General features: G+C 41.2%; 2 protein-coding genes across 3 annotated transcripts; one reads left to right on the top strand and one right to left on the bottom strand.

Moving 5' to 3' along the window:
• Positions 1 to 66: 66 nt before the first annotated feature.
• On the bottom strand, positions 67 to 17560 carry METTL9 (methyltransferase like 9). 2 transcript variants are annotated; one of them, XM_027726139.2, is made up of 5 exons: positions 17093 to 17560; positions 12813 to 13003; positions 10432 to 10641; positions 9812 to 9996; positions 67 to 794 (listed from the first exon to the last, which is right to left on the bottom strand). In XM_027726139.2, exons 1-5 carry the CDS (start codon positions 17264 to 17266, stop codon positions 589 to 591), a joined length of 966 nt encoding a protein of 321 aa, XP_027581940.1. In that variant the 5' UTR covers positions 17267 to 17560; the 3' UTR covers positions 67 to 588. The 2 variants fall into 2 exon arrangements, with proteins under 2 accessions (XP_027581940.1, XP_027581941.1); XM_027726140.2 differs by having other exon boundaries at positions 67 to 791.
• On the top strand, positions 1588 to 6420 carry IGSF6 (immunoglobulin superfamily member 6). Its single transcript, XM_027726141.2, has 6 exons — positions 1588 to 1670; positions 2906 to 3256; positions 4152 to 4258; positions 4859 to 4912; positions 5554 to 5637; positions 5995 to 6420. The coding sequence occupies exons 1-6, from the start codon at positions 1604 to 1606 to the stop codon at positions 6031 to 6033; spliced, it is 702 nt and encodes a 233-aa protein (XP_027581942.1). The 5' UTR covers positions 1588 to 1603; the 3' UTR covers positions 6034 to 6420.
• Positions 17561 to 18434: the final 874 nt, after the last annotated feature.

Raw genomic sequence — 18434 nt, 5'->3', positions numbered from 1 at the left:
AAGAGCAGTTGCTGCAGGTAAGTGTGGCTGTGGTTACAAAAATGAACACAAAAGTTAATGCAAAAGTCATCTCAAAAAAGTTTATTAGCATGATTAAAAACGTGAAGAATGACAGTAAGAAAGTAACTTAGCATGGAAGAATATCCATTTTAACAGTTTTTATTTAACAAGGCTTGAACTGAATGGATAACTTTATTGCCAGATTTCGCTTGATTTTTTTAACAGTTCACACTGTATCAGTTTCACCATTATTAGGAATATTGCTTTTGTTTGGATCTGATCCCTGTTGCAGGTAAATATAAAAAAATATCCCCCATTGCTGCTGGATTGCAGAATGCATTGTTGGTTTAAGAGCAAGTAAAAAAGAAATTCTCAATGGAGGAGTCTGTTTAAAAAACAACCTTTCCCCCCCCCCCCCCAATCACACTACAAAGAAATACATTAGTATTTTGGCCTTTAAATTTCTTACACAGTATTCATTTAGCATGGCAATCCCAAAAATTCCCTCCCTTTAAGTAACCATAAAATCAAAACCCTCTTTCAGAGGCTGCTCCTTGGGTTAGATTCTGGAGGTTTACTTCAGACACCTTACACTGGCTTGAGGACGAAGACAGCGTCATCCAGCACGTAGTAGTCATTGTACATGTCACCTTCACACAGGTATGGCAGTCTGGTGAAAGCCTCTATGGCAAAACCAGCTTTACTGAAAACTTCTGGTAGGCTATTCACCTGCTCTTCCCAAGTCTGCCCTTTGATTTCCAGAACTTCTGAGGGCTTTTCCCACTTGCCACCTACTGAGGAAACAGAACAGTTTTGTTTCAGTTATAAAGCAAACTTCCTTTTCTTACAGAAAGCATAATTACACTGATTATATTCCATGCCACTCCACACAGGAGGCTGACAAGTCACTTGCAGACCTGTTGCAAGATCAGTTCAAGTTTTTTCCTAGTGTACAAAAGCAGCAGCTTCTCAAGGTTACCTTTTGTTACATTTTTAACTTGCAGTGCCAAGAGTGGGTAAAAGGTACCTTCCACTACTGAGGCTGGTGTTCAGCAGACATGGACAGACAATTTAATAAAGCCATTTTCCATGTTTATAACATTCTTTATGCCCACTGTCTGGCCAAAGGTGGCTGCAGATAATTACAGTAAACAGAATCAGCAAGTTGAAAATTATGACTTGCTGTGAAGCTTCCTCCACATGACAGTGGATGGCTACAGAATCTTTGTGCCTCCACTGGCCACCTACCAGCTGACACAGTAAAGGCTGCTGAGGGTCATGGCTATAAAAAAGCCAAGCACCTTGCATCATGCTGGAAAACATGCTACTTGTTCTATCCAGTGAAATAATCTGAAGGATTATAGGTACAACTCTCTGAAGTTCAAAACTTAAAATTCTTCCCTCATTTTCCAAGCAATGTCATGCACAAAACCCAAAAGCTTTCTGGTTTGTTCTGTACTTTTAACCAGTTTACTAAATGCAGTAGTAAACACCCTTCTAAACAGGAAGTTCTACATCTTGTGATTCAGACAGTTCTGCAACTCCAAACATTTCCTAAGTTCCTCTTCCTTCAAGTAGAACCATCTCCAGAGAGATACAAGAAATGGCACCTTTGAACAAACTAAAAAATGTGCTAGTGCTGGCGTTTGACTGGATTCTGTATGGTGCTGGTAAGACTTCTTTTAAGTTTCTTACATTTTCTCATGTAACAGCAGTTAAACAAGACTGAGAATTTTGTGGTGATGATTTGTAACAGAGCTATAAAATAAGAGCAGTGAAAAGTTCTGTGAATCAAGTTAACTTCTACTACCTTCACACAACTTCCAAGTTAAACAACTCCTAGCAAATGCTTTTTCTTCCAAAAGTCTGAAATGCTCATGTAAGCTGTGATTTCTGAGTCAATTCTTACTGCACTTCCCTGCTCACAACACTCCGGCAGCAGCCTGAGCTCAGTGCAACTGTGTTTGTTTGGGAGGAGGGTTTGGGAAGCTCAGCAGGCAGTGCCTACATGACTTGAGGCCATGGAGTCCTGCTCTGCAAGGCCACCAGAGCCCATGGGTAAGGTGGAAAAGAGAAGGGGATCGACTGCAGAAGCACAAGTTACTGCCCTTCACCACACAGGGAGCGAGTGCACCCACAACTTACATTATTACAATCTGCAGATTGCTGGGGAATGGCTCTGATGTTGATCTGACACAGAATGAGTGTTTCATTTTATTCCTGTGAAAGTCACAGACACTGAATCTGCTTGGATTTGGTGAGCAAAATGATGAAGGGCCAATGCTGACTGCTCACCATGGACAGGCTTATAAATTGTATATGAACAGGACTAAGAGACTTCTGCTTATTTTTCTTCTAAGTTGTTATTTTTTGCAAGTGGAAAAGGATGCTATTAAGCTACTACCTTCATTTTCAGAGCAATAATCTTAATTCCATAGTTTAAATAACTATGCCAATTATTTGAATAAAATTTAAATATACTGAAACAGTATTTACATTATGGATTTCAATAAGGACTTAAAAAAAATCTCCCAGACCAGTCATATTGAACCTTACCTTTCAGTTCCTTAATTAGAATTCTCTGATAACCTTCCTGTTTTCTCTGCACACATCTTTAAATGTCAGAACTAACAAGTACTATTATTATCCTCAGAAATCCAGAGTCAATATATGTGATGAAGTGGCAGAATGTCTAGGAACTATTGTGAATTCTAATCAATGTTATGAAGTTGCTAAATTATAAATGCTCCAATTTATGACATTTCCACTGCCTGCCATCAGGTTGCCTTACTTGACTCGGATCAGGAATAGCAGAGAGAGAAACCCCTGCAGAACTGCTCTGTACCATAGACTGTACCTTGCTTTTTAACTGTCCCTCACATCACCAATTGTTCCCTCTCAACAGGTGTTACAGACAACTGCCAAGTCACTGTAACACAACCCAGACTTCAGGAAGCTGACTCCTCCATGAGCAGCGTGGTCCTAACGTGTGCTTTCTCTGCCTCTGGATGTTCCCCGGCCCGACCTGAAGTTCTGTGGTTTCGCTTTTTAACTCACACACATCAGGATTTGTGTACTCCTGCATGCAAAGACCACCAGAAGTACAAAGTACATTTATCAGAAAGCAACACTTCACTTGAGATCAAAGACCTGACTGTAGAAGACAATGGTGTTTATATCTGTGGAATTGCCTTCTCAGATTCAGATTCGCCCCATTCCAAACAAACAGGAGATGGAACAGTACTAATGAAAACAGGTCAGTTGTTCATTGCTTCTTAACAAAGCTTCTTAGAAGAAATAAATTATCTTTTCTAAACACTCTATTTATACTTTCAAGAATGACATTTAAGATGGAAATACCAACAAACCCATTAGGAGTAGTGTGACTATATTAAAATGTTAATAGTAAAACCAGAGGCATTCTACAAATAAGCATCTCAGCCTCGTTTGCTAATTAGACTGTTCTGTCACAGGATGCAAATGGTTAGAACTCCACAAAAGAAAGAAGTTTTGCACTGCTGCTGTCTAACCATACTCTACAACCTCTTACATAAAGGCTTTAATGGCAATCAGAAAGGAAGTGTCAACAGAAAAATGAGAAGTAGAGACACGGATATTTAGAAGACATACGTGCAACAGAGACCAGGGGCTGACCAGGGGATTCACTGTCCCAACTTGAGACAAAGGTTTTAGTTCTAAACCTTTGTATCACTTGCCTTCTGGTTAAGAAAATGATGAGACTTCAATAAGTACATTTCACTTTTACATGCTAAAATATAGAAAGAAAAAAAAAAGAAACACCTAGCTGGATTATTGCTTTCTGTATTCCTTCCTCTATCTAATTTAATTCCAGAACAGAAGTCTGTGAGCTTTACTCAGAGGTAACTGGATTCCATTCTCTCTCTACCCCTAAAGAAAGGGTTCATAATCAAAACTAACAGGTCTCCATTGCCCTTGCAAACATCTGGGGAAACAAAAGGAAAATGATCTCACGAAGGAATTTAGACCAAAAATGAACCAGAAAAATATTGATGAGTATCAGGTTTTTTAACTGCTCAGAGGAAGGGGGATGGAATGCAGAATCTTAAGAAAATGACATTAATCAGAAGAACTGTCCTTTATTCTAACACTCACTGTTCATAATGGAGCAGGAGAGCAGCACAGCAATGGAAAACTCGCCTTTACCTTCATGATCATCATCTCATCCTTGCTGTTTGTGTACAGCTCCACTGTGTTCACCTTCTTTGTGGTCTACAAGGTAGGCTCAGAGTGGTATTTCTCATTTTGTTCATTTTGCAAATCTGTGCAATTTTAACATCTCCATAAGGAGATTAAAAACACCTTCCTGGATTTCATAACTTTTATAGTTGTTTTAAAGAGGTAGCTGGTTGAAGTTCATGTGCTGCACACATTTAGGAACTCTTGTGTGGCACATAACTGGACTCAACAGCAACCACATTTTCTTTTTTCAGTAAAGTGTCTAAAAGAAAAGGTATTCTGAAGTTAAAATTATCCTGAGAGTATTAATCAGGAGATTATCAACACACTCAAAAAGCAAAACTAGGAATTACCATTTTAAGTCATCAACTCCCTGGATTAATTTCCAGTAAAAGGAAAATAATTTAAATTTCCTGTCAAATCAAGTTGTGTCTCAGGCAGGTCCCACTGTACTCAAAGCAAAAATATTTGCAGTATCTACTTCCAGAAGCTGAAAAAGGCTTCACACATGCGAAAACTTCTCATTTTTACAATGACATAAACTGATCTAATGAATGACTTATCTACAAACTGTAGAAGGGCAACACTTTTAACTGTTCCCCTTGCTTCTCTTCTGTTTTGCTTTTTATTTTCCCTCCAGTTAAAACCAAAGCTGCTGAAGAAAAGTGGAAAAGACCAAAGAACAGAGAACTGTGTATGTTACCACTTCCTTTGCCCTGTCTGTCATTCAGAGCTTCTTTTTTCTGTCTTTTTAAAGTATACTGGGCATCAAATTTGTGATTAATTGATGATTCTGTTAAAGAGACATTCAAAGCTGTTAAGGCTTCACTTTAGATTTGTACAAAACTACTTATGAGCTTATATTTAACTAATTAATTGATTTATTTTTAACACACTGGACACATGATAAAGTTAATCTGTGTAAAGGCCATCTCTACCACAGAGGCTTTAAGTAAATGTTGTTCAAACTTCTGAAAATAACAGGTGTTGCTATTAATTTTTTGTTTCTATTTAAAGAAGTATTTAAAACAAATCTATTAAGAATCTCTGTCACCACTTATCCTTGAATAAAAACCTGAAGCCATACATTTAAATACCCATTAAAGAAGGTATGTTTTCTTACATATCTTTCCTTTCCTTACTTATGTTAAGTAATGCAATAGTAATGTAATTTAAAACCCTTCTGCCTGCCAAACCATATGCTTTTAGAGTGTTATTTAGTAATGTTCCAAAAGATATAGTCAGGTAAAAAGGCAGGACTATCAAAGCTAGAAAAAGATGTTTCCCACAACTTAAAATGTTGCAATAATATAAAATACTTTTAATAATTTGCAGAAAATAAATAGTGGACGAAAAGTTTTTCAAGCAATAGCCCAAGAACTTCAAAAGCAGGGGTTTGCTGAGCACTGCCAACAGCCTGTAAGTATCTACCCACCAATACCAAAATTTATAGGGAACCAAGATTTTTTAAGAGTATACCATTTCTGTGTCCTCTGGAAATAGACTTTTCTTTTTTAAAGTTGATAAAGGTCAAAAAAAGAATTCTGTTAAACAGTCAAAGACACTATAAAGCATTCTAAATGACCATACATATACTTTTATATATACATATATATGATAATATATACTTTATAAAATATATGCATAGACATTTAAAAATGAAACTGCCATAAATTTGTATTTTGCCAAGATGGAGTTTGCCTCAAAAAAGAAATTCTGCCTTTATATTAAAAAAATTCACATCAGTAAGAAAATATTTCTGCGTTTTTCCTTCAGGATGACTTGGAAGCTGACACTGTTTACCAGAACAGATGAGCACGTGCAGCAGTTCAGATTTGTTCGGGGTTTGTCGTGCGAGCAAAGGGGCAGGTGAAGAAGTGAAGCTTCTTCACAGACCTCCTTTGCTTTAAAGGAAGGTGAAGAACACTGCCCTGCAAGGTTTTCTCAAGAGAATTTTCTAAACAGATCACCAAACCCAAGGGCATTGTGCATTACACCTGTGTTACATATTCCATTGTCCATTCCACAGGAGTGAAAACCATGGGGAAAAAAGAGTTCATCTCTCATAAGACAACTGCTGATGCTTCAGAAAAGTCTCCTTTTTCAGTTTAGATTTAATTCTGTGTCTTTGTTTTCTTTTTACATAAACTTATATGTATTCCTTTTACATGAATCGAGCACTTGTGAAAGATGATAATTGACAGCAACAGAAAATAAACTCGTTTCATAGGTGAAATTCTGGGTTTAGTCCTGTTAATGTGATAGTTATTGATGTAAAATATACAGACCAACAGCTGCAGAGCCTTAACAAGAGCTTAAACAGAACAAACCCTGTTTATTTGACAGGCAAGCAAGGAAAAAAAAAATGACTATATAAACACATGTACTATCATGGCAAAGCTCATTTGAGATGGGAGTTTCTTCCTAGGCTATCCAGGAAAGGAAAGTAGTGGTCATTGTGAAAAGGTTACTTCTCCAATACTAAAATTCACTTGCTAGACAAAAAATCTCCCTCTTCAGTCCCACCATCCAAAGTCAGGATTACCTGGAGCACCAAGTTTTGCCTTTCTGTGCCTGTTCAATATGGACACAAGCACAAAACAGAACTGTGCTACTCAGTCAAAGGCAGGATACTTTTTTCTTTTTTTATAGTACCTTTTCTTCTTTAGCAGTTACTACCCAGCTAATCTACAAAATCAGCACTTCTACAGGATATCTGATATGATCAGGCATTCTCCCTGCTAAAGAACAGCTGCATCTTTTATCATAATTTAAATAAAGCAAGGCTTCGTTTAACAAATGAAGTGGCATTTCTCACTTCAGCAAGATGAGAACTGACAACTGAGACAAAGCAAGGGTCCATCTCCCACAGTACTGTGTGTTTCCAGCTCCATTTAATAGCAAATATTTCAGGAAGATGGAAAACATGCCTTTGCCTTCTCATTCCTGTCAATCAATCACAAGGACATTGATGTGTTCAACAAGAAAATTTCACACTTCCAGGCTGGTAGTGTTCACTACTTCTGAAGTGTGGGATCTCTGACATTTTATTTTAGAGAAACTTCAACCAGTCTAGTCATATATTATGTAGTAATGACTTTTTACGTAAATATTATGTCTATATTAGGAAATACAAAGGATTCTTGTACGACCTTCTGAGATACCTGTCAAAACTGTAAAGCTGTAATACTTGTTCTTATGTGACTAGTCTAAAACCTTCTGATTCACCAGGCTTTCCTGACAAATTTAGACATGTGCAATAATTGCATTACTGCTGTTCTGCATGTTGAAACTAAGGCTGAGAAGGCACAGGGAGAATTTACAATGAAGCTGCTCTGGACTCTAGGTGTCACTGTAATCCCAGAAACAGTAAGCACAGATCTGTATTTTACTTCCTCCTCCACCTTGCTTTGTTCTATTAAAGCAAGTTTTATGTGATTCACACAGACAGTTTCCACCATTACCATCCCATTACACTACATGTAATAACCCAAATATCTCGTTTTGATTAAAATCATTTCTGCATTTCTAGAAACGGATTTATACACTGACCAAGCACCTTACCTGCCCCAACTCCTCTCAATTCGTTCTCCTTCTACAAAATTCATGGTTCTCTATGAGGGTCCAAGCTGTTTTTAATTAGCTGCTACAAGAAGTTCCTTGAGCCATGAAATGCTCTCCTCTTTGAATGTTCCAAGTATAATTTTATTAAATATAAAGCATATGTACATATCTGTATTTTTTTAAAATGCATCTAGTAAAACAGCTCAGTGAAAATACTGAAATTCTACAATTGTTTGTACATCATGAAGACAGTTTGGCAGTTCAGTGTCTTGTTTTTTTAGACTACAGTTAAATAGATCTTAAGTGGGAAAGCATCTGTGGAATGACAGTAACTTTTGTCTGTGCTAACTTGCATTGTGTATATGGGCCCATATCCACAATAGTGGCAAATAGACAAACTGAGTACGTTTTTAAGCTTCAGAACATATTAAGGGAATAAAACTGCCTTAAGCAAAGTGACTAATCTGCTACAAGTCACCACCACGAATAAAATGATGACTTTGGTTTACAAAACATCTTACAAGAGTATTTCAGCTTTCAACAAGTAGGAATGACTAAGTTCAGCAATCACAGAACAGGTTTCCAGTCCCTTGGGATTTATAAATTTTACCACTATTCTCCTCCCAGTGTACGATACAAGGGGACTTGGAATAGTTTCTTCCTTAGCACTCCCTGTTGAGCCAGGGAGTTGTACATGATCTGCCACAGGGTTACCCAACAACATGCAGAGAAGTAGGTGCAGGGTGCTGTAGTGATTGCAAAACCCTATTGTGTTTTGAAGCTTTGAAGGCACACAAACAAAACAGCCACCCAAAGTATTTTTCAGTTTCTGCTTCTAATATGCCCGTGAAACACTAGAAGGACACTGCTGGTATTTAGAATTGTAAAGAATTTCTACAAAAGGAAGTCATATTGCTCCACGTGACAGGAACAACAGGTTGTAACCAAATATGCTTGAAATACTGTACAGGTGCATAAGTGAACCCCTCGATCCAATTTAAGACACGCTACTTTTCAGAATAGTTACAAAATTATTAGCTTAAATACTTATAGTATTCTTCATATAGTATTTTCTAATCTGATGGCATTGTTTTTTATACTTAAAAGTTTTTTCTCCTTTCTCTCACCAAAATACCCCTGACATATAAAAAGAGAACAGCAGATGCAGTTTGATGCATTTGTGATTGCCAGAACATTATTAGGTCTGTATTTTCTGGGCATCCATGCTTTCCCACAGACAAGTCTTAATACTCAAGAAGAACCAGAGTCCAAACAATGACTGATGAACACAAGCTTTCTGGAATTCAAACCACCTTTAGGGTGCCTCCACCAAAATCCACAGTCAGAGGCATGCAAAGAAGATTTTCGGGTCTCTTTTGAAGGTTAGTCACAAGGAGAGGTTCATTTGAAACTCTCTCATGTATTTCTTTAAAATGCAACTAGGGGAAATAATGGAGTCTTGGCACTGAATTTTACTTTTTTGTGCCTGTTACTAGCACAATGAATACAATACTAATAGTGGTCAATACTTTGTATTAGGAGGGGCCTATATTTTACTTTGAGAGTTCGTGTTGGAAAGTGAACGTTCTCTCCCTATGAATTTTTAGGTGGGATTCACCTGGAACACTTGAAACAGTTTGTCCTAACTGCTTTATTCAGCATTAGACAGTTCTGATGGGTTCACTCAGTGGGTCACTAGAGACAACTGGGATTACCTCTAGCTAAAAGGCCCTAATCAGAGACCAGTTTTCCCATGTTACTCCAACAGAGCTGAAATGTGGCAACTTGCAGAACAGGATCTGTGACTTCAGTATTTAAGCTTTTTGTTGGTGCCAACAATTAAGTAAGCAGCTTACATCATGTGGCCTATTTACCTATGATTTCATACTTCTGAATATGCCCCATACAAGTTATTTGTAAAAAAAAAATAAAACAGGAGCATGTCATTTATTAAACATTTAATTTGAAATACTATATCCTACAGAAGTTTTCTTTAGTTGCCTAAGTAACTGTTAATCTGTGTACTTACCATTTTCCACATAGGGGTGAAATGGCAGAACCAGTGCTAGAATGACCCTGCCTTTGGTTGGCTCCACGACACTTCTAATATCCTTTAATAGAGTCAGTGGTTGATCACAGCGATCCAGCAAATTCAAACAGCTGATAACATCATACTGAAATCCTGTGTTTTGCCATTCATTTACACCAAGCACCCTGAAAAAAGAAAGAGATATAGTCTGTTAAACAAAAACAGCTGAGTTCAGAGAGAACCACTGAAGACAAAATTCCCTATGGATGTGCTGGTAGTGCAGGTAAGGTCAGCCACTGAGGCAATGAGAAGAGACAGACATGATCCCTTCTGGCCTTTTGGAAAAGAAAACTAAAGCAATGATCAGCATGGCTATATATCCAGCCCCGTGAACCTTTATACTGCCTTACAATCATCAGGCAATAAAGGACACCAAAAACACCACTGGTAAGAGGGAGCATCAGATGTGTTTGTTTTCCTGCTTTTGTACAGATTAACCTTTTCCATAGCAATCAATAAAGGAACTGAGTGAAAATACTGAACATTCATTAAATATTACAAATAGATTACTTTGCTGTAATGTCTGATATAAAGGATGTAGGAAGTATTTGGTGCCATACCTGTATTTCTTCTTCTGAAGCTGCCATATCATCGTTTCAGACAGTTCAGTGGCATAGATTTCTTCAAAGTGAGGACTCATGACTTTAGTGACTTCTCCATCCCCAGCCCCTAAATCAAGAAGTCTGTGGGATTTCCATTCAGGATTTATTTTAAGCAGTCTTTGAAATTGTTCTGGGGAGAACACAAACATTGAGCCCCTTCCCAGCAGCCTGAAATGTAAAAAACGAGAAATGACCAATTCTGTACAAACTTTAACAGGACAGACAATGAAGGAATTTACAATGTGCTTTGGCAGGAAACAGTCAAACATAATAGTAGACAAGGTCACTGCTCAGATAAATTTTAAATCCAGTTCAACTTGCCTTGCACTTGTCAGAGATCAAACACTCAGCCACATGCAGTTACAGTGGTTAAGACTTCAGGAGGAATTTGATCAAGTAAGGAAGAGCTCATGGGGTGCAGCTCAAGGAAATGATCACATTAAAAAAAAAGAGGAGGGGGGGAGAAAGAGAAGAAGAGATAAAGGCTGAACCTAATTTGTTACATTTGCAGTTTTGAATCTCTGCCACCAACCTTAAAAAAAAAGAGAAGTAACAGAGGAAATAAAATGGCTGCAGACACAGAAGTATGCACCATGAATAAGGAATAGGATTGGAACTAGGAGGGAAGCCAGGGAACAAACTTAAAGAAAGGATGGGGGTAACACTGCTGGAGGGGCAAAAGAGGTTTTTTTAATTCTATTCTACAATGCTTTTGCTGCTAGCTGCAGATCAACATGAAAAGCCATGGAATAGAAAATAGGCAACTCATTAAGGAATTGGGTAGAGGTGACAGTTGGATTCCTTATGGATCAAGTCAATGACATCCCCGCCCACAACTGTTTGAAGACTCCACAGTGACACCTTTCAGCTGTCAGAGCAGAATTCAGATGATGAAACAGTTACAAGAACAAGGAGAGGAAAAAGAATTGGTCAGTAATAGACTGCAGGTAGATAAATACCATTCTTTAAACTACTGCTGGGTAGCAGGTTAAACTTAAAGACAATGAACAGAGAAAAAAAGCAAACAAAAAAAAGGTAAACAAAGATATAAAGAATCAAAGAATTAAAATTGTGAAAAGGAGGTGGCCTAGGAAAGACTGACTCTACTAAAAACCAAAGAAACTAACAACAAAAAGCTTAGAGTAGGCAAAGTCATACAGAAGAAACTAAAGCAGGATATCAAATGTATAAAAATAAACAGACCACATCCAATTTAAGTAGAGCCCCCTTGCAGCACACTTGTGTCAGTCCACACTGTATAATTGGCTCATAGCTATTATTCCTAACAGCATTATGAGGTGTTATTCAAAGCCCTGAAGAGCCTTTGAAAAAAAAAATGGAAGAGAAAAGAAGAGACCAAAGGAACCTTTATATAAAGCTACACATAACTAAGAACACCACAGGGAAGCTCATAAAGTCATCTGGGTAGAAAATAAGAAAAAAGTCTATTTTTCTAGCCTTAGCAGACAGCTCCTATCATATCAGACTGTGCAGAAGTATGTAGTAGGTGCAGAGGTGAGGATGGTGGAGAAATTGCCTAAATGTAACAAAATGCATTCTTCATAACAGATAAGCTGTGAAACGTGTCTGAGTGGGGTGACGTGAGCAAAAAAAGGCACTGACTTCTTTGGAAAAAATCCTAAATCACCCATGAACAGCCAAACTCCCCTTCAGCCACAAGAGAGACTGATGCAATAAGAATAAGAGAATATTGTTTTATCAACTTATGTTTTCCTGCTTTCCTGATGTTTCATCAGTCAAACGTGCTGCATCAGAAGTTATCTGTTCAAGTCCAGCTTTCACACAAACTGAGGCGGAATGGTTTTACAGAACAAGAGAAAGGACAGAATTCCACATTAATGCCACCAGACTCAACACCTGGCCAACTCTGCACTGTTCAGAAATCTGCCATGATTCGCAGTGGGCATGCACACACTCTCCAGGAAAAAGAGCTTCAGGTGCAATCCAGAACTGACTGGATACACCCACCACCAAGGACAATCCCAACAGCAACTGATACAAACATGGCAATAGGGAAAGGGCAAGGTGGGAAGGGAAGAAAGCAGAGGGAAATTAATACAAGTAATTGTTATAAAATACAATTAGAGTCCTCTGTCTTTTATTAATTGCAATTACCTCCCCTGTGCCCCCCCTGGAAATGGTGTTCATCAGCTAAGAGGGCTGGGCATGAAGAGCACAGAGGGCATTTCACATCTGAGAGACCACAAAGGGAAAGCTAGACACGTTGAAAAGCTGACAGATCAAGGGGTAGGGCTGAACACTTGAAAACTCTAAATCCAAACTGTATGTAGTTTACCCCAGATTAACTTTTCACTTACCCATTGATAGATGTTCTAGACATAAAAAGGCTAAAACTGGAGGACACAATAGAGTGGTAGAGCTGGATAAACAGCCAGCCTGACTTCTCAATGCTGTTGTTTAAGAAGATCTGTGTTCCTTGGTCAAGGTAACTCTGGACAAAGATGGGCTGAAGGGATTCAGACAACTGTTCTGTGTTGCAGACATACCACTGGGGAAAGAGATAAAGGACCATTAAAAGGTTCAGCAAGATAAAACCAGAAGTAGTTAAAATTAATACATGGAAATCTATTATCAATTTTCCTAAATATAAAAATTTAGGTTTTGCTACAGATTTCTCAACAAACTTCAGGATTAAATTCATTTAGAATTGTAATGAAGGGAGGACCAATTACTTGCGAAAAAATACTGCTTTTAATTTTTGTCCTAATCATTACCCTGTACTTTGAAGAAATCTATAAAATAAATTCCCTAGAAAGCAAACACAGCTCCTCTAGGGAACAGCATCACTCTGATAAAATAGTATGAAGCGGGACTTTTCCCTAGGCATCCTCTGAAGAGAGATCAGCAAGTGCACTTCCAATATTTTTCAAGGAAAGAAGAATCCAATATATACATTAGACCACAGCTTGTATGTCTTACAGCTGAACTATGTTTTTCACTTACCAGTACCAACAAGCAGATCCACAAGTCTTTCAAACAATTTTATCTATGAAACTCCTTTAAAACCTTGCAAAACAAGGCAAACCTGCAGAAATTCTGACATTTTAGGACCCTCATGGTCACCTTTTGCACCTCCAGCAAACCCCTCCAATGCTGCAACATTCTGGAATGTCAGCACTGATAACAAAATTCAAAAGGCTGCTCATTGCTAGGTTGCAATGCCAAGCTTAAAGCCCCCTCACCTTGATATTCAAAAGTTATTAAAGTTTCAAATGCAATTTTAATTAGGAAGGTCACTATTATTTCTCACTCTCCTACACTTCTGTGGAGTTATTGTCAGTCCTTCTTGTAGAATGCCATTGTGTCTCTTTTCTTATAATCAAGAATTATTCCCTACAGCCAACACCATCTTATCTCCCCCTTGGATCTTGCAATAATGTTCCTTAATGTGGCTGTAAGAGTTCATTGTGCAGACAGGGAGCTGTGAGTATCCGAAAGAGAAATGGAGAGTTTGAACAGAACCCTGGAAAAAATACACATGGAAGGGCAGAAACAATCAGCTGGGGGAACTCCAGTTAAATCTAAAACTTAGATTTAACACCTAAGGCACTGTGAAGACGTGTGCTCATATCCTGATCCCTTCACATTTGTTTGCCTTGTTGGGAGAGGAACGTTCACTTAATGCAGGTTTACACAGCATTCAGCACAGTGGGACTTCCAGTCATTACTGTAATGCAAATAAAGGGGCAGGATTCTTATTCCAGTGTCTGCTGCTTCACAGCAGCAGTGCCAGCAAGCAGAGGGGAGCAGGGAGCTGCACCAAGGTCATTGTGCCAGATCCATGACCAGGGGCTCCATCAAACACTGGCCCAAAGTAGCAAGGGATGTTCAGACCCTTCAGCTGAGGAGCAAACATGTGCCTGCTCAGGTTTACTTTGAAAACCACCTGGATAATGGGTGCACTTCTGGCAGAATGAGCCTCTTGACTGTGCTTTCAAACACACTTGTAGAGAGCACAAGTGAGTGCTCCTTCATCTAAAAAACAGATTTTGAGCAAGTCTGTACCACATGATGGAACCTGGCACAGGGATCCCCCAGAGTGCTGATTTACCACTTTAGGTGTTTTTTCACTGCAGTGCAGCACTAGATAAATGAATCAGCACAGTCCAGTGATTCCCAAAAGGAATCCTTAGTGGGTCATGAAAAACCACTAAAGCAGCAGCCTGGGTACTCTGTCCATTCATCTTCAGGAGCAAATTTCAAGAGCCTGGCAGGAACAAGCAATCCCAAGGAGCTGCAGAGCAGGCTGGGATGTGCATCAGGTGCACTCATGAGGCTGCTGCCTCACTACACTGAACAGGTTTGGTGTGGCTCAGACGATTTGCCTTTTGCAACGTGTTGTCATTTTCAATCCAGAATAAAACACCCTCGACTATCAAAGCTTTGGGAAACACGGGCTTTGTTCCATAAGCAATAGGACTACACACGTGCTGCACCCGAGCTCATACAGCCTGGACTTCTGCACTGAGCTGTCACCTGTAGTTCCACTGAAAAACAACAGTCCTGCAATTCTGGTCTTTAAGACTTCTAAATATTGACATAACCACTGGCAGAAGGATGATGGTGACACCTAACATAGCCTCGTTTCCAGAAATTAGGCTTTATTCACAGATCTCCTCTAATTCTGATATGGTTTAGTGGCCATGCTGGTACTCGGTCAAAGGTTGAACTTGATGATCTTGGAGTTCTTTTCCAACCTTAAGAATTCAATGATTCTACAATTCTCCATGGTTAATCTTGCCAATAAGGTTATTGACAAATACCTATACAACCCTAACAAGTAACAGAAATTACAGCAAACTGTAAGTAAAAAAAAAAAAAAAAAAAAAAAAAAAAAAAAAAAAAAAAAAAAAAAAAAAAAAAAAAAAAAAAGGTAAAACCAATACAAATTTCAAATGAAAAAACTGGTGAAAAACAGCTTAACTCTGGAACTATCTCCTCAGAACAGAAACTGCTTTTGTTTTCATTCATGTACAGTATATGAAAGGCCACTAGTTTCATGACACAAAGTGTATCAATCTCTCATATCTTATCAGATTGTTGTGTTAAGACCGTTGTTATAATAAAAGTTATAATTCTTACAACTCTTGCCTAATATTAGTAAAAGGATAAACAAGTTCTTTTAGATAATTTGCATAAAACTAATTAAGTCAGTAAAACTGCAGAGTCAAAGTTCCAGGGGTCTCAAGCTGCAATCCTTACTTATGAGTAACCCCACAAACTCACTAATCATAAATCTTACTAAACATACTAAAAAAATCAATACTCTAAATTTTAAATCTAGATCAAATAAATCAGAAATGGAGATTATCCACTGCAGACCAGCTACCTGTGAATGACATGATCACCTCCATAACACATTTCCCTGGATGACTTGTCTTCCTAGTAATTTTTAACAACACAAAAGACTCAGATTTTCTTTGTTCACCAGAAGGAAGGTTTTTTTCCATAAACCTAAATTCTGCTTCTCTTTGTACTTATGCACTGAATGAACCACACATGTATCAAACCCCAGTGATACATTCCCTCAGCGGTAAGATTCTGGATGTCAATGCCCACCCTGAGCATTAAGAACCTGTAGTAATGGATCAGCTTGAAGAATTATGGTGCATAACCATAATAAACCCTTTGTACAGCAGTCCTCAAGTGTTCATGCTGGGTCTTCTTCGTTAGCTCAGTTCCGCATATATTACCTACATTAAGCTGCCATCTCCCTTCCCCAGTAAGTTTTTATTAGCCCCTCTAACTCCTGACAGATTTTCAGTTGCATTTTGCCAAAATGCAGAACAGGTCTGAATATATTCCAAATGAAATCTATCACATAACCATTTAATTGCTAGGGTATAGCCCCTGACTCCTCCACAAGGTACTGACCCATGTGCCTACACTGCCCAAATATAGCACTTAACCTTTTATTGCAGCCGGATCACATTGCAATAACTCATTCCCAGTTTGCCACCTCCTCCTGCTCCAAGGCCTCTGAGAGCTTTGCAGTTCCCTACTTTGTTTTCCTCTAGAGGCACCGGTACTGATGACAAATATCCCTGTGATTAGAAACCCACCCCCCTCAACACCACCACCTGCAGACTTCGCGGAAGCCTCTGACGGGGCTCAGCGGGACACAGCGGGGTACACCCACACACTGGGATGTACATCCACTCACCGGGGGTATATCCACGCTCTGGGGCCGCAGTCCCCCGGGAGCAGCTCTGGCCCCGACCCACCGCTGGCCCCGACCCACCGCTGCTCCCCCGCCGGGCTCTCCCCGACCCCCCGCGGCCCCGCAGCACCGGTCCCGCCCTGCCGGCGGGCCCCGGGGCGCGTCCCACACGGGGGGCACACGGCAACTTTCTCACCGGAGCGCCGAGCAGTTCCCTCTCTTTGTCTGCGCTGCCCGGCCCGGAGCCCCCTCAGCCCGCGCCGGGGTCCCCGCTCCCGCCGCCGCTCCCTCCCGCCGGACCCCCGGCCCTGCCCCGCGGCGCTCCCCGGGGGCGGGGGGTCCCTGTGCCGCCCCCGCCCGCCGCGCTGAGGGGAGGCAGGGGCGGGCAGGGCGGCCCGGCCGCCGCCGGGGCTGTACCTGGTGGTTCTCCCTGGCGCCCGGGGCTGGCTGGCGGTGGCTGCCCATCATATTCACGTAGAGGGACCTGGATAAAGGGCTCCGCAGGTAGCGGGCAGGGCCAGCCCACATCGTCCTCCTGAGCACCCACAGGAGCAGGGTGTAGCAGCCCAGCCAGCACAGCCACCGTCTCATGGGGAAGGGGCGCGCTCAGCCCCGCGCGGCGCCGCCGCCCCCCCGCTCCATGGCAGCGGCGGCTCCGCTCGGGGCCCGCACACACGCTCCGCGCGGAACGCGCCGCCGCGGCAGCGGGGCCCGCCCGGACGCCTTCGCTGCGACACGCCGGGGCCTGGCGCGCACCCGCTCCCTCCCTCTCTCTCCCTCCCTCGCCAATGGCCGGGCGGGCGGGGCCGCCTTCGAGCCGGAGCGGACAGGGCGGGGCGGGGCGGGGCGGGGCGGGCTGGCGACGGCGGAGGCTCGGCCGGGCCCCTCCCTCCTCCCCGCCCCGGGCACCGCGGGCGGCGGGTTCGCGCACGTGCCCGGCGCCGCCCTGTCACCCCGGTGCGCCTGCGCAGAGCGGCCCGGCGGGAGCGGGGCTGAGGGACAGGGACCCCCCGGAGCCGGGGCAGAGGGAGTCACGGGAACACCGAACCGATTCGGTCGGAAGAGAGCTCCGGGACCATCGAGTCCAACCTGTGTCCGAACACCACCGTGTCAACCAGACCATGGCACTGAGTGCCACGTCCACTCTTTCCTTAAACACCTCCAGGGACAGTGACTCCACCACCTCCCTGGGCAGCCCCTTCCAATGTCTAATCACCCTTTCTTCCTACTGTCCAACCTAAACCTCCTCTAGCACAGCTTAAGATTATGTCCTCTGGTCCTGGTGGTTGTAGAGACCAACAAGGTTCCCCCTGAGCCTCCTTTTCTCCAGGCTAAACATCCCCAGCTCCCTCAGCCGCTCCTCACCAGACTTGTGCTCCAGACACTTCCCCAGCTGCTTTTTAAAGAGACATCTTCTTGCAATGTATAAAGCAAAAAATAAAACTGCTTCAGGTTAGTTACATGTTGCTCACAGGGAAACATACCTTAATTTCATCACATCGAAAATACAGATAATTGATTGCATACCAGATAAGGAATACACTTGCTTTTTAGCTTACAACCTGAGTGTGTTTTAATGAGATTTCCCAAAGTTCCTACCCAGCGTTACATTAATATTCTGACACAGTAGTTGTATACTCAGCATATTTTTCTCTTGACAGGCTATAAAGAACTCACCATGCATATTTGGTAATAATTTTGAGGTATTGTTTTTTGCATATAGGCTGGTGGAGTTGTAACCACTTGCTGGACAAGCTCA

This window comes from Pipra filicauda, unplaced genomic scaffold (genome assembly GCF_003945595.2).
Source record: "Pipra filicauda isolate LSUMZ 115617 unplaced genomic scaffold, ASM394559v2 scaffold127_size2900866_pilon, whole genome shotgun sequence".
NCBI lineage: Eukaryota > Metazoa > Chordata > Aves > Passeriformes > Pipridae > Pipra > Pipra filicauda.
Note: the sequence above shows the minus strand (reverse complement) of the source record. Positions and strands in the feature narration are given on the sequence as shown.

Excerpts from the sequence above, each read along its gene's own strand:
- METTL9 (XM_027726139.2), bottom strand. The coding sequence starts at position 17,266 with ATGAGACGGTGGCTGTGCTGGCTGGGCTGCTACACCCTGCTCCTGTGG. Across the intron at positions 10,642-12,812 it reads TCTAGAACATCTATCAATGG|GCTGCTGGGAAGGGGCTCAA; the intron begins GTAAGTGAAAAG and ends TTTACATTTCAG. Across the intron at positions 795-9,811 it reads TCACCCCTATGTGGAAAATG|TAGGTGGCAAGTGGGAAAAG; the intron begins GTAAGTACACAG and ends CTGTTTCCTCAG.
- IGSF6 (XM_027726141.2), top strand. The coding sequence starts at position 1,604 with ATGGCACCTTTGAACAAACTAAAAAATGTGCTAGTGCTGGCGTTTGAC. Across the intron at positions 4,259-4,858 it reads CCTTCTTTGTGGTCTACAAG|TTAAAACCAAAGCTGCTGAA; the intron begins GTAGGCTCAGAG and ends TTTTCCCTCCAG. Across the intron at positions 4,913-5,553 it reads ACCAAAGAACAGAGAACTGT|AAAATAAATAGTGGACGAAA; the intron begins GTATGTTACCAC and ends AATAATTTGCAG.